Source organism: Passer domesticus, chromosome 19, assembly GCF_036417665.1.
Source record: "Passer domesticus isolate bPasDom1 chromosome 19, bPasDom1.hap1, whole genome shotgun sequence".
NCBI lineage: Eukaryota > Metazoa > Chordata > Aves > Passeriformes > Passeridae > Passer > Passer domesticus.
In genome coordinates this window covers 6,255,709-6,280,393 of record NC_087492.1, presented here as the reverse complement: position 1 = coordinate 6,280,393, position 24,685 = coordinate 6,255,709, and the positions used below count along the sequence as shown (strand labels likewise).

At 56.2% G+C, this 24,685-nt stretch overlaps 1 protein-coding gene across 2 annotated transcripts; it reads left to right on the top strand.

Annotated features, from left to right (window-relative positions):
* Nucleotides 1–38: 38 nt before the first annotated feature.
* SH2B2 (SH2B adaptor protein 2) lies at nucleotides 39–24,016 on the top strand. 2 transcript variants are annotated; one of them, XM_064394412.1, is made up of 10 exons: nucleotides 39–157; nucleotides 1,113–1,242; nucleotides 10,441–11,328; nucleotides 13,564–13,665; nucleotides 17,434–17,525; nucleotides 19,597–19,691; nucleotides 19,874–20,056; nucleotides 20,173–20,366; nucleotides 21,138–21,309; nucleotides 21,678–24,016. In XM_064394412.1, the coding sequence occupies exons 3-10, from the start codon at nucleotides 10,468–10,470 to the stop codon at nucleotides 21,989–21,991; spliced, it is 2,013 nt and encodes a 670-aa protein (XP_064250482.1). In that variant the 5' UTR covers nucleotides 39–157; nucleotides 1,113–1,242; nucleotides 10,441–10,467; the 3' UTR covers nucleotides 21,992–24,016. The 2 variants fall into 2 exon arrangements, with proteins under 2 accessions (XP_064250482.1, XP_064250483.1); XM_064394413.1 differs by lacking the exon at nucleotides 39–157 and adding an exon at nucleotides 164–380.
* The last annotated feature ends 669 nt before the right edge of the window (nucleotides 24,017–24,685 follow it).

Below are 24,685 nucleotides of genomic sequence, written 5' to 3'. Positions count from 1 at the left end.
GGCGGGGCCCTTTAAGGCGGCGGGGGCGGTGCGGGGGGCGGCGCTGCCGGCGGGGCGGGGGGCGGCCGGGCCGGCCGAGCCGAGCCGAGCCGAGCCGAGCCGAGCCGAGAACCCAGCAGCGAACCGAGTCAGCGAACCGAGCAGCGAGCGGGGCCGGGTGAGCGCATCTCCGGTACCGGCACCGGCACCGCACCGGCGGGCGGGTGTTTATCCGCGGTTCTTCCCCCCGCTCAGCCGCGGCTCCCCCGGCCGGGGGAGGGTCCCGCCCCCCGCCGCTGCGGCGCGGTGCGTCCGGGAGGGTCCCCGAGCCGCCCCCTCCCCTCGCCCGGCGGGGCCGGGGCTGCCGCCCCCCTTCCCGGCTGGGCCAGCCCCGCTTCCCGGTGAGCATCGCCGCCGCTCGGGGCGGCCCCGGGCCCCGCGGGGGCGGGGGGCGGTGATGGGGCACGCACAGCCGGCTCTGCCCCGGGGGAGCGGGGCTGCAGCCTCGCCTGGGGCTGCTCCGAGGTTGGGGGGCTGCTCCGGCCTTGGGGGCTGCTCTGGGGATGGGGGCTCTCCCGGCCCCGGGGGCTGCTCCGAGGTTGGGGGGCTGATCCGGGGATGGGGGGCTGCTCTGGGGATGGGGACTCCTCCGGGGATGGGGGCTCCCCCGGTCCCTGGGGCTCCTCCGGCCTTGGGGACTGTTCCAGCCCCGGGGGTCGGGGTTTTGCCCCGGGGCTGGGGGCTGCAGCCATGGGTTGTTTTCCCCCGGGGTTTGGGGATGGCAGCCCCGGGGCGGGGGCACACACGCAGCCCCCGCACGGCTGGTCGCTTATTTTCGGTCAGTGTTGTGTGCCGGGCTGTGCATGCGGGTGCAGGGCCCGGAGGGGTCGCAGGGCTCCGCGGCCCCGGTGCCTCCCGTGGCCCCCGGGGCAGCTGCGGCTGCCGAGCCCGGGCGGCACCGCGGGAAGGCCCCTGCGAGGCTCGGGGCACTTTCTGCCCGGCCCTGCTGCTTGTTTCTGCTTTTGGCGGAGCCAGGCCCGAGCCCTGCCGGACTGTGCCTTGGGGGAGGTGAGGTGTGCCTGGGTTTGTTGCTCTGGCTCCAGGGATTGACAGCCTAAACCTTCGCCTTCCAGGTCCCTCCCTCCGAGTCGCTCTGCTACTTCCTTCCAGTGTGGAAATTGATCGGTTGAAGTTATGCGTTTGACCTGCAAGAGCCACGCTGCCGGTGCTTCGGGGATCTTGTGAACTGGAACGGGAAAGGAGGTAAAATCTCCCTGTGTCCCCAAAACCCCCCGCGGGCCCTGCTCCTGTGGCTCTGAGTGGATGGGGAGCAGCTGGGGGAGCTCAGCCTGGAGGAAAGGAGCCTCGGGGGGATCCGCTTGGTTCTACAACTGCCTGAAGGGAAGGTGTAGCCAGGTACAGCTCACTAGACAAGAGGAAATGGCCTCAAGTTATGCCAGGGGAGGTTTAGTTGGATATTAGGAAAAATCTCTTTGCTGAAAGGGTTGTCAGGATGCCCAGAGCATTGGTGGAGTCACTAGCTATGGAGGATTTAACAGAGGTGTGGATGTGGCACTAGGGGACACGGGCAGTGCTGGGGGAATGGTTGGACTGGATGATTTTACACGTCTTTTCCAAATGGAATGATTCCATGATTACTAAGAACTGCCCTCCTGAGGATTTTTGGTTTGGTTGTTGGGAGCGTGGAGAAGGACCATGGATTTCTGGGGATGCCTTCCTAAATAGGAATCATCCACCTGAACCACACAGGCTGTTCTGAAATGCTCAGCCCCCCGTCCCTGGGGGAGGGCACATTTGTACAGGCAGGTGGTGTGTGCTGCCAGGAGATCTGCTCAGATGGGATGGCAAGTGCCCTTGCACCTTCCCTGTGTGTCCTTCAGTGGTATTTCCCAGTGTCTCACCATCACTGTAACACAGCAGAGGAGCCCAGGGCTACCACTGAGTGTTTCCTGTAAAAAGCTGCATAATCCTCTCTGCCCCAGCCTGGGGAGCACACGGGTTTGCCAGCCCTGCCTGGTGTCTCACCCAGCTCAGTGACCAGACCCCTGTGCCACCAGGGGCATGGGTCAGCCCTGGTCCCCATCCCTGTCTGGTGAAGGCTTTGGGGTTAAAATCCCCTCCTTCCTCAGCTGGTTCAGGGCTGCAGTGGCTGCTTGACTGCAGGGCTGCCTCTTCTGGCTGATCTGAGGTCTGTCCCCTCTTCTCCTGGACTGTGAGCACCCTCATGGCAGCGTGGTCTTGTCCAGCCTCCTCCTGTCCTTCCTCCTTGGAGGCAGAACACCCGTCTCTTCAAGATGAGGATGTTCCTGGCTGGTGCCTTTCCTCTTCCTCCTCCTCTTCTTCCCAGCAGAAGCAGAGACACCAGATGATGGTTGCACATCTGTGGCCCTGCTGACTCAGGCTGGCTGGGATGCCCCAGGGCACTGCCTCCAGCCCCGAGGTTCCTGCCCATTCCCCTCCTGCCTGTGGCTGCCCTCACTTGACCTCAGCTGCTTTCCCTGCCCGTGGATGCCAGTGAGGTGCTGGGACAGGGTTGGAGATTTGTCCCTGGCTCAGTGATCCACGTCCTTGTGCAGGCAGAGGGAACATGGGGGCCCTGCCCCCAGGGGTGCTCCCAGAAACTCAGTCCCAGCTGGCTCCACCACGGTGGAGAGGAGGAGAGAACATGCCTAAAACTGCATCCCACACCTGATTTTTGCTCAAGGGAAAAGCAGAAGGGCTTGGAGAATCTGCTTGCTCTCATGCAAGGTCTGGGTTTGGGATGAGACTTGACAGGAGCCCCACATCCATCCACACCCACAGGAGAGGCACCCAGTGTGCATCCCCCCAGGGTCCCACTGGGCAGATGTTTGTGCCCTCCTTCGCTGGGTCCTGGCAGCATTTGCACCCTGGGGCAGGAGAGGCACTGCAGTGGCACCCCAGAACCCTGGAAAGAGGGATGGCAAAGCTGGACACAGCCTGTGGATCCCTCTGGTGTGGCCGTGGCCGTGCTGGGTACAAAGCTCTGCCTGCCCAGGAGCATCCCTGCACAGTGAAGAGAAAAAAGATACTTGAGGTTGGATCTCCAGCCAGGGTTGGCAGCTGTAGCAGGGTGTTTTGGCATCATCTGGTTGAGGGGGGGGGGGTTCAAAGCCCACTGGAATTTTTATTTTGCTTAATACACCACTTAAGCAATTAGCAGTGATTGTAGCAGTCCTGGGTGAGGCGCTGGGTAGAATTGAATTTCCCCAGCTCAGATACCATTAGGCAGCAGTTTAAGGCTGTTTGCAGGCGGGTATGAGACAGTGATGCGTGTGGGGAATTAGATCTGCAACGTAAAAAAAACATAATAAGAAAATTTCCTACAGAACTGTGTAACTTTATCTCATGTTTATTATGTGCTGTAATTGAAAAACAATCTTAGGGGTTTCTCTGACCTAATGATGGGGGATCCCCAGTGATGACTGTGCTGTATCCATCAGGATTTGCTTTGTTGAGCATCCACTCAGCTCTCTCCCCAAAACCCCCAAAGAGCTCCTCCATGGCACAGCAATTTCCAGGGTAAATTCTTCTAAAGAGTTTGCACTTGCTTTGGGAAGTGCAGCTGGGTTGGTGTTGCAGGGCTTTTTCTTTAAATCCCCAGAGCTTTGGGTGCCTCCAGGGGAGGGGGCTGAGCAGATGGATCTGCTGCAGTTTGGCATTCTGTGGCAGGAAGGGTCTGCCCACAGGTGCCAGGGCAGTGGTTAATGTGTAACAGGTGTGCAGGACACTGCACCCACAGCACGCCAGCCCGGAGGGGGATGCATGGATGGATGGATGGATGTGCAAATAGTTTTCCAAGGATGGGAAGGCAAGAGGAGGAGGAGAAGGGTTTTGCTGTGGGCTGAGGGGCGGAAGGAAATCGAGGCTTAGCGAGGGAAATGTGAGATTGCTCGGTTGGGGACAGGGCTTCTGCTGCTCCTCGGGGGAGGCTCTGCTATTGTGGTGGTTAAAAATAGACTTTGGACTGGGTAGTTTTCTGTGGGAAGCTCTCTGGCTGGAGACAGGCACGTGAGGAGGCATCCGAGTGAGGGGGGATGGACAACAGCCTCTGACCTCCTTCACCTAAAGCTCTGGGGTTAATTTATTTCATTTTTCCAATAGCTCTTCCTATGGGCCATTGTGGGGGTGTCTGTGCTTTATTCCCAGACACAGCACACAGCCTCCAAGCCCCGAGCTGCATTTGTGATGCCCAGATGCACCAAAGCTTTGCTGATCATTGTCACTGCGCCCTGGGGACCCTGTCCCCATGGCTGAGGTGTCCCACAACACCAGTGGGTTGAGTGGCTTGGGTGATGTCCATGTGTGGGCTGGCAGAGTGGCTCCCTAGAAGCTGGATGGAATTACTCAGAGAAAAGATTATCTAAGATCCAGTGGATCTTATCTATGAACTTGTCTTTATTTTCCAGCAGCTGTCAGCACAGGAAGTACAACATCCACTGCGGGGGATTTTGGAGGGGAGGGAGAGGAACAGCCCTGTGGTATGGTCAGAGCAGTGGGAAATGGAGAAAATCTCAGGTTTTACTGGGGGCTCTCATGGGCCCATCTGCTCATTTTCAGGAGCATTGGTTCCTGTGGGACTGGAATCAGAATATCACATAGAGCTGTGGGGGCACCCTTATGTGCAAGAGGAGGAAAGGTTCATTTCTTGCCCATTTTCTCTTTTGAAGATGAGTCCCATCAGCACCTGCACCCCAAAACCTTGTCCTGGCCACTCAGCACTACTGAGTGCTTTGGGGCATCCTTTTTGAGAGCTGGGCTGGCCAGTGGGACCCCTCACTGGGCAGCAGAAAAAGGCACAAGGAGCCTTTTCACTCCAGAAAAATGTTTTCTAAGCTGCAGGTGACAGGTGGACCCTGAAGTGCATCTGGGCAGGGAGTTAAAGCGTGCTCCTGCTGAGGGATTGGTTCAAGGCAGGTGGTTTGACTATAAAATTTAAGGCCAAAATGCTGTTCAATTAATATTTTAGTGGGATGGCCAGTAAATGAGAGGAACAAGGCATGTTTCCATTTCTCTCTGGTTCAGACAGGCAGTCTGATTTAAGATCACAATAGTATAAATAGCACATGGAGTACTGAGGAGCATGGAGAGCAATCAGCTTCTCCCACGCCAGGGCTGTGGTCAGGGGTCTGGGGGGCGTGAAAGCAAAAGGTGGCTTCTGCTTTTGTTCCTTTTGGTTTTCTCTTCCTTAGCTCAGCCTCTGCATGCTGTTAAAGCTCTGGAGGGCTGGGAAGGGTCCTGGAGGTGACAGAGGGAGGAGGTCAGGCTTCAGATCTCAGCTGTGGGATGGGGGAGATCAGCTCCAGGCACCCCTCATGCTTGCACAGCAGGAGCAGGGATGGTCAGTCTGAGCCTGCTCGCTCTGCCCCGCTCTCCCCTTCCCCAGGACAAGGTTCTGGGGTGGAGGTGCTGATGGGACTCATCTTGAAGAGAGAAAAGGGGCAAGAAATGAACCTCGTTGTCCCGGGGCTTTGTGCGGGCTCCCCCGGGAGCTGCCCGTGTGCCAGAGCTGCCTGCCAGGAGCATCGCCGGGGCCGGGGTATCGCCTTGCTCTGCGACCTGCTCGTGACTCGGGGATCTCCTCTGGCATGGCACGCTTAGGTCAGGCGCTTTTCTGGGCGAGCAGGTGCCTGGGTTTCCTCATGTCACTCCCGCGGGATCGCGGTGACCAGCTGGGGCTTTGAGTGGCATCGATCTTGCTGGAAACCGAGCAGCCTTGCAGGGCTGGGACAGCCGGGGCTGGGCCGGGATCTCCTTGCCAGGAGCCAGGCTTTGCCTCCTGCGCTGCCTTTCCCTTTCCCGTTGCTCTCTGGCGTGGAGCCGGCAGTTCCCAGCACAGCTGCAGGTGGATGTAGGGATGGATGTAGGGATGGATGGAGGGATGCAGCTCGCTGCTCACATCCTCCAGCAGACAGTGCTTTTCCCCGCTCAGTTTCGGATCACTTTGTCCCAGCCTGGCTGCGCTGCGCTGGGCGGAAGGGAAACATCTCTTTATTAGGGTTGTTTCCTTAAATAAAGCCATCAGAGCCAGCCGTGCCGGGCAGGCTGTGCTGGCCATCCCATGACCGGTGCTGCGCATTCGGGTTATTAACACCTCATTAGATGCTGGTTCCTCCCCACGCCTCTGGTTCAGCAAATCCCGGTGGCTTTGTTGTTGCTCCCTGACTCCTGCTTCACCGGGGAGTTGTTTTTTTATGGTCTCCTGCGCTTCTGCTGACAGTTTAAATTTCATTTCTTCTTGAGGTCAGTGGCTGTACTTAGGCTTTCAGAGTATTCTGTGTGTCCCCCCCCGGAGCAGGGGATGCCTCAGCACACCTTGGTGGGAGAGGTGTCCCAAATCACTGCCTGCAGCTGGCTCTCACCTGTCATCCCAGCCTGGGTTTCCACTTGGCAAACACCAGAAGTTCTTTATTTTTATCTTCTCTTCTTAAGTTTTGCCTCAGTTTCCCAAATGACAGAGGCAGCAGGCACAGCTCTGCCCTGGGAGGAGTTTGCAGGTGGGTTAGGAGCCTGTCACCAGCCTGATGCTGTGGTTGCCCCTCCGTGGCTCCTTCACAAACCACCCACTTTGTATATTTATTTTTCTGTCCTCTTGTGTCACCCAGGCCAGGGACTCAAGGCTGTGGCCCCTGAGCCACTTCTGGAGTGGGCTGATGGCACTTCCAAAGGGATCTGGCTCTTTGGAAAGGTGCCTGGAGTGTGCTGCAGCCTCGGCAAGCTGGGCTGGCAGGGGATGGCCCTTTCCAAAAAGCAGTTGCAGCTTTGCTGCTTATTTTCACCGTGAGCTTATTTTCGTCTCCGCTTCCAGCGCTCTGCCCGGGGATGCTGTCTGTGGCATGATAAGTTATTTCAAGAAGTGGGGCAGAGCTGTTGGCATGGAGGGGAGTGCAGGCATCCAGATTAAAGGTAAATCTACACAGATAATTGGGAGCCTGCTTCCTGCAGAAATCAGGTGAGTCAGGGGCGGGGATGGCTCTGCAGTCCCAGGGGCTGCCCTTAAACCACCCCATGGCTCCAGGCTGTGCTGTTGGATCCTGGCTGGGGGCTGCTGGCTGTGCTCTGGGCAGGGGGGGTGGATATGTGGCACAGGGTTAGTAATCCCCGCCGCCACCTCCTCAGACCTGCCAGATGTCTCTCCTCTAGGCTTCATTTTTATAAATTGGCCTTTTAAAGTCTGTCATCCCCATGCAGATGAAAGGAAGATGCTGTGATGCCTCTGCGTGCGCCTCTCCGAGCCTGAGCCCGGCTGCCATGCCTGGATCTCCTTGAGGCTTTTTGTTTGGGGCTTTATCTTTTTTGAAGTGCCTTTTTTTTTCTTTTTCTTCTTTTTTTTCCCCCTCTTAACCTCTCAGAGTCTGTTAGCTTGCCATCCCTTGGTTTCAAACAGGCAGGCCCTGAGCACCAGTCCCTGCTGGAGAGAGGGATGGGGGGCTGTGTTTTCCCCCAAATTCATGGGAGGGAAACCAGCAGAGTCCCGGGGCTCAACACCCTGGGCAGATGCAAATAACCCCATCACCAAGGGGCTTTCTCTTTCCCCCAGAAGCCCCTTCCTGCTCTTTTTCCTTTGCACCCTTCCCCTCTCCCTTGCTCTGGCTGTCACTGCTTGGATTGGCAGCAGGAGACTCCTTTTCATCTCCCTTTTCTCCCTGAGCCCAAATGCTCCTGGCCCATGGCTTGGTGCCAGGGCAGCTCCTGGGCCATGGCAGAGCTGGGGTTGTGAATTTTTAATTCAAAGGGCAGAGTCTTTAAATCCTCTGCTTGGTGATGGATGGATAATTAGGAATTTCATTTGCTGGGCGGGTAACAAACAGCTTTGCATTTTCTGCTGCTTTGCTGATGTCTCTCGGGGAAATTCAGAGGCTGCTCCTAAACTGCAGGGATGGGTTTTTTCCCAGCTGGCATGGCTCCCTGCTCAGGTCTCCGGGAAATCCCTGTGATGCTGGGGAGAGCTTTGCCAGGGATTTCTGCAGGAGCTGGAGCTCTGCTGCTGTTGTGGGATGTGAGGAGCCAGTGCAGGCCCGTGTGTAGCCTGTCCTCAGTGCCTCCTTGGCACAGCATCCTTGCCTTAAAGGTGAGGAAATGCCACATGTATCATGTTTCTAGTGGGATTTTGTTGGCTGTGTGGGTTTCTCAGTGTTTGGGGGGATTGAGAGCCCCTTCCTGGGATGGAGGTGCTCCCAGAGAGCTCCTCTCCATAGGGATGTGCCGGGGGTATGGCAACCAGCTCCTGGCCACAGCTGCTGCTCTGAATCCCAGCCTTCAGGGCTCAGCCCTGCCTGGAGTCTGGGGATGACATGGCTGGGGTCTGGAGGACAAGGAGCAGGTTATGCCAGTCCCCAGTGCCCGCCCTGATCCGTGGCTGGTGCCGTTCATCCGAGCAGTAATTAATTACTGGCCGTGTAAGCTGCTGGCGGGGTACGGCGCGTGATTTATTAGCAGGAGTAATCCCTCGCCAGCAAAAGGGCTGCTCTGTGAATGGAGAGCAGCAAAATCCAGGGAAAGAGCTGCTCTGTGAATGGAGAGCAGCAAAATCCAGGGAAAGAGCTGCTCTGTGAATGGAGAGCAGCAAAACCCGGGGGAACTGTCCTGCCCTTCCAGAACTGGATCCCACAGGCACAATGCCTGCCTGGAGCAGGGAAGCCACAGGCACCCTTGGGCTCGGTGTTTGAGCAGCTGAGGTGGATTTGCCGAACCTGGAGTGGAGGAAGGAAGGTGTCTGGACACAGGGACAGATGTTTGGGGTCATGGGTTCAGCAGTGCCCCAGCCAAGGCCCACCAGCACCCGCAGCCAGGAGCAGTTCTGGCACCCAGAGGTGATTTTTGAGATGCAGTCATGCTGGGGTCCCCCAGGGGAGGCTGTTCATGCTGCCCAGAGTCAGGTAGAGATTTGGGAAGTGCAACATGGTGAGCACCAAGCTGGACTGTACACGGGCCCTGCCAGTCTCACAGCCACTGGGAGAAGGACCAGCGTGGAGCTTGGGCAAAGTGGTGCTTGTCCTAAGGGCTCACAGGTCTGGTCTGCAGCTCCTGTCATCTTCTGGTGTGCTCCTGGGTCTGGCTTCTGTTCCTTTTACCCCTGTAGCCCACCTCTGCTGAGGCCCTGTCCTGGGCTCTCTGTCAGCTGATGCTCAGCAGGGAGGGCAAAATCCCAAAACTGATGTGGCAAAGGATGAGGGCAGAAATAGAGACTGGAGAGAAAGAGAAGGACCAGCTGTGGGGTGCAGAAGGGAGGGTGCTGGACACTTCCAGGACTCCCAGGCTCCCTCCCCCTGTGGAGAGCTGTGCCATGCCCAGGCAGACACACAGTGAGAGGAATCCTGCAGGCAAACGCCCCTGGGCTCCTCCACTCGGGGACTCCTTAGCGGTTTCATGAGAAATCAATAATGCTTTTGCATGGTCATAATCGTAAAATAAGTACAATTTATGGCTGCTGCCAGGGCCAAGATTTTTTCCTAGTGGATGAGGTGGAGAGAGGGCGACACACAGACACTTTCCCACAGCATTTTCCTTTGCACTGGAACTGCAGATCAGCTGTGGCATCATGGCAAGGGGTGAACCCATTTTGGGGGTCAGGGTGGGTTGTCCATGTCCCCATTTGGGGGACAGGATGGGGTGTCCATGTCTCTGTTTTTGGGGGACAGGCTGGGTTGTCCGTGTCCCTGTTTTTGGGGGACAGGATGGGATGTCCATGTCTCTGTTTTTGGAGGAGAGGATGGGTTGTCCATGTCCCCAGGTGAGAGGGCAGGGCAGGTCATCCATGTCCCTGATTTGGGGGAGAGGCTGGGTTGTCTGTGTCCCTGTTTTTGGGGGACAGAGGGATTGTCCATGTCCCCATTTGGAAGAGCAGGGTGGGTTGTCCATGTCCCTGTTTTTGGAGAACAGGCTGGGATGTCCATGGCCCTCATTTTTAGGAGACAGGCTGGGTTGCCCGTGTCCCTGTTTTTGGGGAACAGCTGGGTTGCCCATATCCATGGTTTTTAGGGACAGGCTGGGTTGCCCATGTCCCTGTTTTTGGGGGACAGGCTGGGTTGCCCATGTCCCTGTTTTTGGAGAACAGGCTGGGTTGTCTGTGTCCCTGTTTTTGGGGGAGAGGATAGGATGTCCATGTTCCTGTTTTTGGGGGACAGGCTGGGTTGCCCGTGTCCCTGTTTTTGGGGGACAGGACGGGTTGCCCATGTCCCCATGTGGAAGAGCAGGGCAGGTTGTCCATGTCCCTGGTTTTTGGAGAACAGGTTGGGTTGTCTGTGTCCCTGTTTTTGGGGGAGAGGATGGGATGTCCATATCCCTGTTTTTGGGGGACAGGCTGGGTTGCCCGTGTCCCTGTGTTTGGGGGACAGGACGGGTTGCCCGTGTCCCTGTTTTTGGGGGACAGGACGGGCTGTCCCTGTCTGTGCCACTCTCAGGCCGTGTCCTTGCCCGCAGCCCGCCGGCAGGTGGAATGGGGCAGCCATGAACGGCGATGCCCTGTGCCAGGAGCCCTCCTCCCCGCTCCCCGACTGGAGGGAGTTCTGCAAGCTGCACGCCCAGGCAGCCGCCGTGGACTTCGCCCAGAAGTTCTGCCAGTTCCTGAAGGAGAACCCCCACTACGACACCCCGGGGGCAGAGACCTCCTTCTCCCACCATTTCACCGCCAACTTCCTGGACATCTTCAGCCTGGAGGTCAGCCGGGTGTTCGTGTCTGACTCGCCCACCAAGTACAACATCGTGCCCTTCGTGGGGCTGCAGAACTGCCACGTGCCCTACGGGCGGGAGGTCACCCCGAGGAAGGAGGAGACGTCCACGGAGTCTCTGGACAGCATGGACGCCCCGCTGGGCGCCAGCCGGTACCTGACCCCAGCCCAGCAGGTGCAGGCTCACAAGGTCTCCTCCTACGGGCAGTCCCGCAGCTCGGAGGACGTCTCCATCCACGCTGCTGCCAAGCCCAAGTTCAAGAAAGGCTTCTCCCTGAGGAACATGAGCCTATGCGTGGTGGATGGCATGAAGGAGATGTGGCACCGCAAATCCTCTCCGGAGCCGGGCGCCGAGGCCGCTCTGGGCGGCCGCAGAGCCGAGAGGGAGCCGTGGGCAGCGGGGGGCAAGGAGCCTGGGGACCCTCGGGAGAAATGGACACACAAGCTGCGCCTGTCCAAGGTGCCCTCGTCCAAGGTGGAGCTGGTGGACATCCAGAGGGAGGGGACGCTGCGCTACATGGTGGCCGATGACACGAACTGTGTGGGCAGCTCGCAGTGGCAGAAGTGCCGCCTCCTGCTCCGCAAGGCGGTGAAGGTGGAAGGAGAGAGGTTCCTCCTGGAGTTTTATGTCCCCCCAAAGGTAAGTCCTGGCTTTTGTTCACTGTTGTTTTTATGAGAAATTCAAGCAGCAGTTGGGCTTTGGTTTTGGGGCTTTTTTTGTTTCCACCGCTGAACTGGGCTGAAATCCAGCTCTGGTCCAGAGGGAGATCTGGTGCTGTGTGGCTGAGGTGCAAATGGATGGGAAAATGTGCTTGAAAACCATCCAACCTGCAGGCCAAAATGAACCTTGCACTCTTGGTGTCGGTCTGTGCCTCTCACCTTTTGAGAAAATATAAAACATGAGTTTGAACTCAAGTGCATCTCTCTGGAGAGCAGCCCAGCATGGGTACGGATGGTGGGCATTGCTCTGGGCTGGACTGGGAGCTTCCCCAGCCCAGGAATGGGGTCTGGCTGGACTGGGGGCTTCCCCAGCCCAGGAATGGGGTCTGGCTGGAAGGAAACAACCCCAGTATCTATGGTACCCACTAGGGAGCCTGTGGGAGAGCGGGGGAGAGTGACAGGACAGGGGGGAATGGCTTTAAATTGAAAGAGAGTAGGGATAGGTGGGACACGGGGGAAATTCTTCCCTGTGAGGGTGCTGAGGCCCTGGCACAGAGTGCCCAGAGAAGCTGTGGCTGCCCTGGAAGTGCCCAAGGCAAGGTATCCTTGCCCATGGCAGGGGGTGGAAAAGGATTCCTTCCAACCCAACCCATTCTGTGGATGGAGGATCTGATGAAGCCTGGTGTATCAGCTGCACCAAAGAGAAAATAAACTTGGGTTAAAATGGAACAACTGCTGCTCTTAAAACATTTAAGAGAGAGCTCATAGAGGGATTCCTTTTTTAGTGTATCTTGATTTGCCTCTAAAAATCAATTTTGAAATTATTTTATAGCAACTTTTATGAACATTGTCTGCTCTTCTGTTATAATCACACCCCACTTTGGTTTACAGCTTTCTCCTCTCATCCCATCTTGCTTTCCATCTGGCAAATGTAAAAGTGGCACCAGTCTGGCACAGCTGGAAGAAAACTGCTTTTTGCTTCAGCAGCCCACAGCTTTGTTTTTACATAGACCCTACAAAAACTATGGCCATGTCTGTAAACCTTTAAAGGGAAGAGCCCTCCTGGAGAGGAGGGGGTTGGAATGAGATGATCTTTAAGGTCCCTTCCAACCCAAATCATTCTGTGATTCTAAGACCCTTCTCTAGCTCAGGGGTGAATTATCACCTTGTCTCCTTTCCTTTCAAAGTAGCTGCTGCTTCCTTTCTGACCTTCTCCTGTGCAAACACCAAGATGGAAAAATTCCCCAGGGATGGGCAGAGCCTTGCACGGCTGAGACGTGTCTGCAGGCAGCACTGGGGCTCTGGGGCTGGCAGAAACGAAACATCCTGCAAGGGAAAAAAGCAGTTTCTGTTCTGTCTTGGATTTATTTATTTTTATTTCCCAATAAAAATGGGAACTGAGCCCGTTATTGGTAACTTGCAGCCTGGAGCTCCTTGCTGGCCTCATCCCACCCACTGCATCCACGGCACCAGGCGCAGGTTTTGGTGACTAAATCTCATCTCTGCTTCCTGCAGCTGCAGTGCTCCAAATCCCAGAGCCCTGGAGGGGACCAGCCCTGGAGAGCAGCTCCACGAGCTCCTTTGTGGGGATTTGTTATAATTAAAACAAATATCTGGGGAATTTGTTGCTCAGCAAACACTTGGAGTGGGAGGCACTGGGTCTTGCCTCCCCACTGAGGCTCCGGCGGGTGCCAGGGGCCCTGGGGGAAATTCATTTTTCTTGATTTTAATGTAATTAAAATTCCCTGCATGGCTGAGGCTGCTGTGTTGTAGCTGCTTGGTTGAAATGCTGCTCCTGTGCTGGAGAAACGGGGCTGCTTTCTGCATGGGCAGCATCCCCCATCAGATAGCACAGCTCTCTCCATCGGGAGAGGGTTGAAAATGGAGAGAAATTAAGTGGTGTTGGCAGAGCTGGCACATCAGCCTGCGCTGGAGCACGCAGGGTGGTTTGGCAGTTAAAAGCACCTCCCTGTCTTCCACTGGGCCTCCTCTTGGTTTAATTCACAGAGCTCAGAGTTATCAGGCACGGGAGGGAAATCAATGCTGTTTATTCCCCCTCTGTAATAACCACACAGGCTGAGCTGATCTTGCCTCTGAGAGCCCTGCTGCATTGTCCCCAGGGACAGTTTGATTCAATTGAGTGACTTTTTTTTTTTTTAATTCATTGATTTCTTTTTCATTTATTTTCTTTGCTATTTTTTTTTCCTTTTCTCAGGCCTCCAAACCCAAGGTGAGCATCCCGCTGTCGGCCATCATCGAGGTGCGCACCACCATGCCCCTGGAGATGCCTGACAAAGACAACACCTTTGTCCTAAAGGTGAGAGCAGCGTGTGGATCCCTACAGGAACCCCCTCTGCACCTGCACCCTGCAGTGCAGGAGGCTCAGTCCCCAAGGGATCGTTGCCTTGGCTTTCAGAGCTGAGCTGCCAACAGCACGAATGCTCCCCACTGGATCCCTGCCTGCTCCAGATGGCACCAGGGTGTTTTGGGATTTGGCTTTCACCATGGGTTTGGCTTCTCCGTGTCACCAGGAGATGGGTTAAATCAGCAACCCCTGACAACCTGCAAGGGAAGATGCAGCTTGGTGCAGCTGCTTGTGGTTTTGTGGCTGCTGCTGTCCCAGATCAGTGGCGTGTGGTGGCTGTTTCATTGACACAGTGTGATGGCTCTTAGTGCTGTGGTCTGGTTGATGAGGTGGCATCTGGTCAAAGGTGGAACTTGATGGTCTTGGAGGTCTTTTTCTAGCCTTAGTGATTCTGTGGGAACAGCTCTGTGGGACCAATGAGACCCTGGGGATCAACCACACATGAGTCTGGGGGCATGAGCAGAGAGTGCAAGTCTCTTTCTTCAGAATTTTCCATATCATGCAATTAATTAGCTCAGTGCTGCCTCCTGCTCTGCTGGAAGACAACAGCCTGTCATGGCAGATCAGGGCTGAATTCTGCAGGGTCTTGGACACCATGACAGTGATGGACCATTAGATTTTGAGCATTTCTGTGTTCTACCTCTTCTAAACAAACACCCCTCTCCCTGAGGCTTCTCCCCAAGAGTTGTGTGGCAAAGCAGAGCAGAAAGGCCAGGGCTCCCAGCTGAATGAACCTGCTTGAAAGCTTAGAAAACTATGAAAGGAAAAAAGGGGGAAAACTGAGCCTGGCTTTGTGAAAGCTCCCAGGCCTTGAAATCCACCTGGCCCCAGCACACATTCCCAGGAGAAATTTACTTTCCATCAAATCCAGCTCCTTGTCAAGGTCACACAACTTCTGACACCTTCCCTTCTCCAGGGGCTTCTTGCTGTTCAGCCTCAGCAGTGGTCAGTGTCCACCATGGGCACAGAGGCTCATTCAGCTGTTGTTTTCTGTGCCTCAATGGCCAGCCTCAAGCGTCTCCTATTTTCCAGACTGATCAGCCCAAGGTCCTCCTTCTTTCCTTGCAGCCTCTGGAGAGGGAACACCCCAGAGTGTACGTGGGGCCGTGGCCCAGAGCAGATGGGAAGGATTGCTTCTCCTTTCTTCTTCCCCTCTGTCCAGCCCAAGCTGATGCAGTTGCTTTCCTCACGCCATGATGATGAAGATGATGTTGACTCACATGCAGCCTGTGGGCTGGTGTAACTCTGGGATGGTTTTTGCAGAACTGCTCCCAAGCCGTGGTTCCCACAGCGATCACTCCGAGCCCTGTCCTTGAGATGGAGGCTGGTTTCAGCTTCTTCTTCCACTTCAGCTTTGACAAGTTCATTTGAATTCTTGCCTGGTCCTCCAACACATTTTCATTGTGATGTCATCCATGAATTGATCAGGTAGCCTCACATTCTTTTGTGCTCATCACTGAGGAGCACTCACAGAGAGCCTTTGATGGGAAGGAGCCCATCCCTTTGACCACTGGCCACTGACAGTCCCTTTGACCACTGGCCATTGGCAACCCACCAGCCATCTACCTCTGCTCTTGGAATATGGCTCATCAGCTACTTCTTGTCACGTTTTCTAGACCCCCTTACAAGCCCCACCTCAAATGCATCACATCATTGTCCAAAGTGTGTTCAACACCCAGGATGTGCCACTGCTTCTCCCTATCCCTGGAGCTGTCACAAGCGTGAGCAGATGGGCTCGGTCATGGCTGATCCCTTCTGGGGGTTCCAGCTCTGGGATGCCTCCTGGGTGCCTCTGAGGGTTGGTTTCTCTGGCTGCTGGAGGGAAATTTTGCACTTGGCCTCTTCCTATCTTCTGAAGCTAGACATGGTCTCTCCTCTCCCACTGCTAACAGCTTGGTTACTGCTCCAGCCATTCCTTTAATGCACTTCTGGAGTGCTCCAAACCCTGGCAGCTGGAAAATACCTGCTTCACCAGGTACCTCCTGCTCCTGCCCTGTCCTGGCTCTCACCCTGTCACAGGGGAATTGGTCACAATTGATCCTTTGAGTGAGCAGAGCCAGCAAGCACAGAAAGGAGTCCCCCAGCCAGGCTTTGCTCTCCCCTTCCAGCTGCTGGCAGAGGAGCTGTTGCTCCCCTTTTCTCACATCCACTATTATTTGTGGTTCATTTTCTGCCTGGGTCCTTTTTGCTGGGACATTTTTTGCTCTCCCATTCCCCTTTTGCTGGCTGCACTTGCAGAGGGGTGAAGCACCCTCAGTGCTGGGGTGCAGGTAGGTGGGCAGGCTGGGTGCTGTGGTTTCCTTTTTTGTGTGATGTGGAGCCCAATCTCCACCTTCACACTCAACACACAGGTTATGATGAGTGGAAAAGCCCCCGCCTCATTTAGGGATGTTGCTATGGGTGGAAAAGCCCCTGCCTTGTTTGGGGAGGCCACACTGAAGTAGTTCCTGCCAGACTGCCTAAAAATGAGCAGCCAGCATGTCCCCAGAGCCCATCAGACACCAAGCACATGCAGTTTTTTCCATTGCACAAGCAGGTGCTTGCAAAATACCCAAGCCCTGCACGTGCTTTGCTTGCTGTCATGCTCTGCATGAGTGAGCAGCCCCATCTCCCACGTCAGCTTCATGCCTTGCCCTCAAAAAGCCAGAGAAGATCCTTTCTTAAGTTAAACAAACTGGGGAGGGGGATCTTTGCTACGCCCCTGTACCTCTGCTCAGGACAGGGTCCAGGTCACTGCTCAGCCCCAGCCAGGGCTCTGCTCCTTGCCCTCCCTGCTTATTTTCAGGACAGTGATTCAGTTGTTTGTGATTAATTGAATTTGCTTGGAGGTTGTCTCAGCTGGCAATGTGACACCCTCCCGGAGTCAGGGCTGCTCTGCCACCTCGGGAACATGATGTTTAAGGCTCCATGAGGGATGCAGGGAAACCTGCCAGAGGCACACAGCATCCCATGGCATCTGAGTCCACTGATGTGGAGCTTCTGCTTCTGTCTGGCCTCAGAAAGGCACAGCTCCTCTGGGCTGGACAGTTTGGAGGCTCTCTTGTGTCCTAATTTTTATTTTTTTTTTTTTTCCCTGTGAAAGGGGGTTTCTCTCCCACTCTGTTGCAATCAGAAGCCTCATGGACAAGCAGGCAGAAAAGATAATGGAGGAGAGGTTTAAAACTCCTGGGGTCTGGCAGGGTTCTGGGGCAGAGAGCAGTGTGGCTTCTGCTATAGCTGTGCAGAGCTAGTTCTGGGGGGACACAGAGGTGCCCCAGGAGTGAGGGGTGCTGTCTGTGCTTGGGCTTAACGCCATGTACCCTGATGCTGCCATCCAGATGTGTTTTTATTGTGGAGGCTGTAAAAACCTTGTAAAAACCTTGTATTTGCTGATAGTACTGTGGTGGGGTTTTCCTCTGAGCTCCAGATTTGGTCAGGGGTCATCTTGGATGCATCTTTCTGGTCACCCTTTGGCACTCCTGTGCTGGGATGGGGTTGGACACTGATCCTCTGGGTCAGCCCTGTGCTGGGATGGGGTGGGACACTGATCCTCTGGGTCAGCCCTGTGCTGGGGTGGGACACTGATCCTCTGGGTCAGCCCTGTGCTGGGGTGGGACACTGATCCTCTCCTCTCAGCTGAGGTGCTGTTCAGGGGCTCTGGCTGGGCTGTGGGGGTGTGTTTTGCCTCGGGGTGGGGGGCAGCACCCTGGCACAGCTGACTCCATCCCCCACGGCCTGCAGGTGGAGAATGGGGCCGAGTACATCCTGGAGACCATCGACTCCCTGCAGAAGCACTCGTGGGTGGCTGACATCCAGGACTGCATCGACCCTGGGTAAGGATTGCTGGGGAAGGGGCTCTGTGGGGCTGAGCTGTGGTGCCTGAGCACAGACTGTTACCCAGATGCAGTTTTTGTGTTGTCACAGGAAGTGCCCAGTTCACACCAGCAGAGGTCTGGAGGCAGAGTTAGCAGCCTGTGTCTGCCAGGGGTGCAGAGCACTGGCCATTTGTTCACCCTTCTCTGCCCCATATCCCTCAGCCTGGCAGAGGCAGGTGACCTGGGAACACAGCCTCAAAGCAGGAAGCTCCTAACACCCACCTTCTGAAGCTTTTATACCATATTTGAGCTATTTTCCGTGTGGTTTTTTTTTCCAGCTTAGCATCTGAGATATATTTAAGATTCTGCTGGTTGATCTATTTGTATTTCTATCACAGTGGCATCAGTGTTATCATCAGAATCATAACTCAGCCAGAACTTCTTATCTGCTGTTTCATCAGCACATGCAGCAAGTTGTGCTAGGGAGGTTTGTGTGCCTGGTGCTGCTGCCATTCAGCTGGCTCAGGCAGGCCCAGCCTTGGGGAAACCCTGGCACTGCCTTTCTTGGCACAGTTTTGGAAAATCCAGGTGCCCATGCTTGTAGCAGTGAAAACATCACACAAACCTGGAACAGAGGCTTGGAAAAGCTCCTGCTCCCTCCAGGCTGCCTTTGCCCCCTCCTGCTAGAGGGAGGCATTTGGTCACCATGGAGGCTGCATCTCACAGAGAGGATGCACTGGTGCACTCCAGACCTTTGCTCCTTTTGCTGTTTTCTGAAATCTGTAATTCATTGGCATGGATTGCCCAGAGCAGCTGTGGCTGCCCCATATCTGGAAGTGTCCAAGGCCAGGTTGGACAGGTCCTGGAGCAACCTGGGCTAGTGGAAGGTATCCCTGCCTATGGTTGGGGTAGAATGAGATGAGCTTTAAATTCCCTTCTGACCCAACCCATCCAGTTATTCTGCTGCTCAAGAAGCACTGCTGAGGCTGGGCTGCTGATGTGAGGCTGGGAAAAGGCCTTTTTTCCCTGGCTCCATGTTTCAGTGCTGGTTTTCCAGCTGGAGCAGAGCACCACGGCCGTGCTCCCCTCGAGGCAGCAGCAGCCCCGCTGTGCCCCTGGCAGCCTCCCAGCCCTTTCTGTTTGCTTAGCACCCAGCGCCGGCCCGCTCTGGCCTCCGGACGTGACTGCAAAGCAAATAATAATGAACTCCAGAGCAAATAATAATGAGCTGTTTAATACACCGACACACACGCTCGGCGCCAAGAGCGAATTCTCAATCAGCTCCTGCCAAGGGCTGCGTGCTGGAGCCGCCGGGAGCGCCCAGCCGCGGCTTTTCTGCACAGCGCTGCTGCTTTTGGTTTCCTTCCTCCCTTCTTGTTTTTGACTGGCTGCAGCTGAATGACTCCCAGTGGCTGATTCACTCACTGGCCACTAAATAATTCAGCAGCTTCCCCGCTGCCTGTGCCCACGTGGCCCGTGTGAAGCAAGAGCAGCTGAGTGCTGTGGGCAGCTCCGGACTCTTGCTGGTGGCTGGGATAAAAATAGGATGTGGAGCAAGTCGGATGCTTGTGCAAGAAGGGTGCTGAAGTGCACGGGGAGGGCTGGCAACAGGGATGCTCTGAGTGGCTCCCTGGCTCTATTCCCACTTGCTGTCTTGCTCCAGGCCTCCTGGCTTAGTGGTTTATGTCTTTTAGGGATGTAATTCCCGTGGGTGGGTAATTCCCGTTGCAGAGGGTGAAAGTGAAAGCGCCCTCGGGTGGGAAGGTGTGTGGGTGCAAAGCACTGAGAGTCAAGGTAACAGCTTTCCTTCCAAACCCACGAAATCCCGCAGCTGGAACCGACCAGCATGACCTGTGCAGTGTGGGCTTTGAAGGGTTTAATCCTTCCCACGCTGGTTTCTCACCCCCAAAAAGTCATGTTTGGTGGCTGCTTTGCCTCTCAATGCAGTTGGTGCAGTGGCAATCCCTTGGGAGGAATTCAGGGGCAATAGGATGTGCTCTTGGATCACACTGGAATTTTGTTTGGCCAAATCCCCATTCTATGCCACTGAGTGGAGGTGCCACATGTGTGTGTCTGTGCTCTCCTCCAGGGACAGTGGGGACGACATTGAGCTGGTGTCCTGTGCACAGGGACCCTGTCTGCCAGGCAGGACAACCTCATCCAGCTGCGAGTTCCTGAATGACGGTAAGGAACTACATCTGGGAAAGTCTGGGACTCCCTCAGAGCCATAACCTAGCCCTCAGGTGCCTCTGAGATCCAGGACTATCCAACACAGTTGCCTGCAGAGCAGGACAGCCCCCATCTTGGCCCAGTGATGGTGGGTGATGCTGAGCTATGCACTCATCCCTCTGCAATTTCCCTTCCAGAGGTACCCAGGCCACCAGAGAGGTGTGCCCTGCCCAGCACTCACAACGCTGCCGTGGCCACCTCTGTCCCCGTGCCCCACGGCCGGGGCAGGGACTCCCTGGGGGAGCTCCTCACCCACGTCCCACTGGAAAACTTCCTGCAGACGCTGGAATCCTCCCCCACTGCTGGTGGGCACCCCACAGGTACTGGGATGCAGGATGCAGCCCCAGCATCTCACTCGGGAGATGCACAGCGGGAGAGGAGGAGGGGGCGGGAGGAGAGGGGGAGATCCCTAAAAACCTGCTGTCCCTGCGGGCAGGGGAGGACAGCGAGGCCGAGGCTGAGATCAACCTGTCTGACTTCCCCTGGTTCCACGGGACTCTGTCCCGGATCAAGGCAGCCCAGCTGGTGCTGTTCGGGGGCGCCCGCAGCCACGGCCTGTTCGTCATCCGGCAGAGCGAGACGCGGCCGGGGGAGTACGTGCTGACCTTCAACTTCCAGGGCAAAGCCAAGGTGGGTGTCCTCTGCTTCTCCCTGCCCTCTGCTTCTCCCTGCCCTCTGCTTCTCCCTGCCCTCTGCTTCTCCCTGTCCTCTGCTCCTCTGTGAATGTCAGTGCCAGCCCTGCCCAGCACCTCAGGTTCCTTCTTGCTCTGTGGGTGACCCCAAAGGCAGCAGCTCTGCAGGGAGCTGCACCCCAGCAGAGCATCCCTCAGGACCACCAGCCCTTGTGCCCCAAGATTCCTCTGCGTCCTGCCCAGCCCCTTCTACACTTTCCCAGCTGGATCAGTGCCTGTCATGTGGGCATATGGATGAATACCCATGGGGGCTCAGTGTAGGCTGGCACACCTTCCCCTACCCTCCTTGTCTGTTCTATGTCCTGAAGTACACAGATGCACTGTGAAAAACCAACTACAAGCATTTTTTTGCTGGGTCCCTTTTCTAGCAGAGATTGCCTGTTCTTGTCACTTTGCAAGAAGTCGTTCAGGTGGGCTTGAGGCTTCCCCAGGCTGTCTGTGACCCCAGAATCAGAGCTTCAGCTGCCCCTGGTTTATACCCAGACACCCTTCTCTGAGTGTTTCTTTATGGTGTTCATCCCCAGGAGGGGTCAAACTGCTCCTGGGGCTGCAGCAAGTGAGGTTTTACAGGAAACACCCTGCAGCAGGGTAAACACAGCAATCCTGTTAGGAGCAAACCTCCCTTGGCTGATGGAGGTGGCTCCTGCAGATTGAAGGGTGAGTCTCACCCTCACGACCCCCAGCTCACCCCGTGCCCCCTGCATTGCAGCACCTGCGCCTGTCGCTGAACGAGAGCGGGCAGTGCCACGTGCAGCACCTCTGGTTCCAGACCATCTTTGACATGCTGCGCCACTTCCACACGCACCCCATCCCGCTGGAGTCGGGCGGCGCGGCCGACATCACCCTGCGCAGCTACGTGGTGGCCCAGAGCCCGCAGCCTGGTAGGTGCCAGGGCTGGGCAGGGAGGGCTGGGTGAGGGCTGGGATCTTGTCCCTAAAAGGGGCAAATCCACGGGATTCCCTCCCTGAAGCAGTGCCCTGCTGGTGTGTGTGGCTCTGGAGATGTGCCAGGGTGGGTGTCACCCACGGGAGGCGGGCACTGTGGCCCCTGTCCCTGGCTGTGGGTGTCAGTGCCCTGCTGGGGCAGGAGAGGAGCAGACACGTCTGCAGGCTTGGAGCATCCTGCTGTGCTGGGAGAGAGCGGGAAGGACAGGGTCAGGGATGGAGAGGGGGTGTGGGGAAGGAGCAGAGAGGGAGGGGGCCGAGCCCGCAGGCAGCACAGAGGGGTCAAGCTCCCGTTTCCCTTGCAGACACCGGCCCCCCGCCACCCCTCGTGTCGCAGCCCCCGGGCTGCCGGGTCGACGTGCCACCTCCACACTACTTCTGCAGCACAGCACCCTCGGGCCCGCCGGTGCCGCCACCCGCTGAGGGGGTGCCCGTGGCCCCCAGTGTCCCTGTCCCCGCACCCTACCACCGCCTGGAGGGTGCCCTGGGCCCCCGGAGCCGCAGCGACAGCGCCGAGCGCCGGCCGGAGCCCCCTGCGGCCGGTGCCGAGGACTACCACGAGGCTGACAGCGCCCGGAGCCGCACCCGGGCCGTGGAAAACCAGTACTCCTTCTACTGAGCCCCCCGGGCTGGGGCTGCACGGTGGGGGCAGCGGGCAGCTGTGCCCCTCACCGCTGCGCCCGCCTCGCCACCTCCTCCTGCCACCACCAGCGAGCCAGCCGGGACGTCCTCCTCGCTCCCCGCTGCTTTTGGGAGCTGTGTCAGCGGTGGGCAGTGTCCCAGCTGGACCTGGCGCCAGCCCCGGCGTTGGGGCAGTGCTGGAGGTGTGGGAGGCTGAAAGAGTCAGTGCCATTTTAGAGCTTGTAGCCTCCTCTCCTTCCCTCCGGACCAAGAGCTTTCCCAGGGCTGAGCTGGGCTCCCTGCATCTCCTCCTGGGATGGCAGCCGAAGCTGTGACAGGCTCCGTCCTCCAGCCAAAGCACCTTGGCATGTCCCCTCTGGGGCTAGAGCCCAGCATGGCCAGCATCCTCCTGGCACCATCACCCTCCAAACCAGTTGCTGAGGGACTCTGGCGCTTTGGAATGAGCATGGAAATGTGGCAGATGTCCATGCAGAAACTCTTCTCTCACACATGGAGCACTGAGGGTGCTGCTGCAGAGGCCTGGGGGTTTATCTGGGCTGGCTTTTGGGCTCCCTCTGGGGCACGTTTCCTACCCTCTGACAGAAGAAGGTTTTTGTCCAAAGCTTAATGAATTGCATTCAAGGAAGGGTTTTCCTGCTGTTCTGCCTTCTCTGTTCCTTTGTTTCCTTTCTCTCCTTGCTGTACTAACAGAGAATCCCTGGATAACCCTTTCATCCTCCCTTGATTTTTCAAAACCTAAGCTCTCCACAAGGTCATCAGCCTTCTGCCTGCTCTCTGCCACAGCTGGGCAACATTTTCCATTGCTCAAGGCAAACCTTGGAAAATATGACACCACCTTCTCTTTTTTACATCAGTTTTTGGTCATTTGGGATGTCTGGGGGGTCAGGCAGAGGCCAGGGGCTGTGTCCAGAGGTGAGGGAGAGCTTTGTTTTGCAGGTATTCCTGCTTGGCTGGGCTCCCAGGAATAAAAACACTACATTGATTCTATTCCAACAAGTCATGGAAACCCTGAGGATGGTTTTACTGGCCAGGGTTTGTGCCTCATGGGGGGTGGGAGACCCTCCAGGAGGGCAGCTTTGCTTGCAGACCAAGTGTTTGCACATCCCCCTTGGTTTGGCTGACACAGATTGTGTTACCCACCCCCAGGACACCTGCTGCTCCTGTGGCAGTGACAGGAGTGACAGTGCTCACAGGGCATGAGCCAGGTGGCTCTGGAGTGTCTGGATGGGTCTCCAGGTAGAGCAGACCCTACCAGCTGCTAGAAGTTATCACTTAGTTCAAAGAGGTACAAGCCAAGCCACAACCTCAAAAAAACCCTTGGATTTGCCTGGAATTGGGTTGGGCCAAGTTTTTATTTATTTAGGTGCCTTCTTTCCTGAGCTAGCAAAGCATGTCCCCAGTGCTTGACTCACAGAGCAGAGAGGAGGTGTCTCCAAGGCTCCTTGCCTCCTCCTGTGATGTGAGAGCTGCCTTTCTGGCCCATGGATGTGTGAGATGCCTGGTGGATCCCATTCCTTCTCCCCAAACACACATCCCTTCAGAGGGCAGCAGGAGCAGTTTGCTCTGTTGAGGGTGTTTCTCCTTCCTCAGCCCAGCTACAGCACAGCTCAGAGGGGCAGGGAGAGGCTGGATGCTCTTGGTTGATGGGTTTAGCATGCATGGTGGATGAGGGGAGATCTCCAGCTCTGACAGAGACATCGTCACTCTGGTTCTTCCCAGCCCCAAGGGTGGGATCCAGAAGGCTGGATGGGAGCACCGCCTTACAGACCTTCAGATTTTGGCTTTGTTTCTCACTCTGTGTCATGGGATAGGAAAATGAGAGGGAAGCGATGATCTGCAAGCAAAAAGTGTTAATTTGTAAATAGGGAAGAGTCTGGAAGAGTTTACTGTTGTGTAGAATAAATTAATTTTATTTAAAAAAAGAAAGGGGAGGGGGGGACTTGTTAAACAAATGGAGAACTCGAGTTCCGGTTTTAAAATAAAATCACTTGCAAAAACAACAGCACTTGAGCAAGAGCTTTGGGCTTCGCTGGATTTGCTACCAAAAAAAAAAAAAAAAAAAAAAAAGAAAAACAGAGGGAAGATGCTGTCATGTCTCGTGTGTGCAGACCTCGTTGCTGTGTCTGGGCAGTTGGGGCCAGGCTGTGTCTGTCTCTGCCTGCTGGAGTGCACTGGGAAGAGAGGAGGAAGAGCAGAGTTCTCTCCTCTGCTGAGCAGAGGGAGGAGGAGGGTGGCTCCAGGCTGTAAAGGACAGGGTTTCCTCTCCTTCCAGTCTGTTATTTACTTTGTCTGGTTAGTCAGTAGTGCAAGTCGGAGTGGTCCATCCCCCGAGCAGCAGGATAATTGGGAATGAGCAGCCCTGGGCTAAAGGCCTGTGCTAGCATCTCCCAGCAGCTCCCCATGGCCTGTCATTCCCCCTCCTCTGCCTTCATCTCTCCTGGGAGACTGTGCCTCATGCTCTGACGTTGTGTGTCTTTCTAGTGTGCTCTTTTCTGCTGAGAATCCCCTGGGAAAACTGGAGCATTGTCCCAGACTGTAGTGTGACAGCTAAGCGGTGACAGACGCAGCTAACACATGGCTTTTGGGGGGGTGGAGGGAGCTGCTCAGCTCGGTAATCAGGCCATGGTTGTGTCATGATCCATTCACAAAAACATTCCCTCCCCAAAAGTCA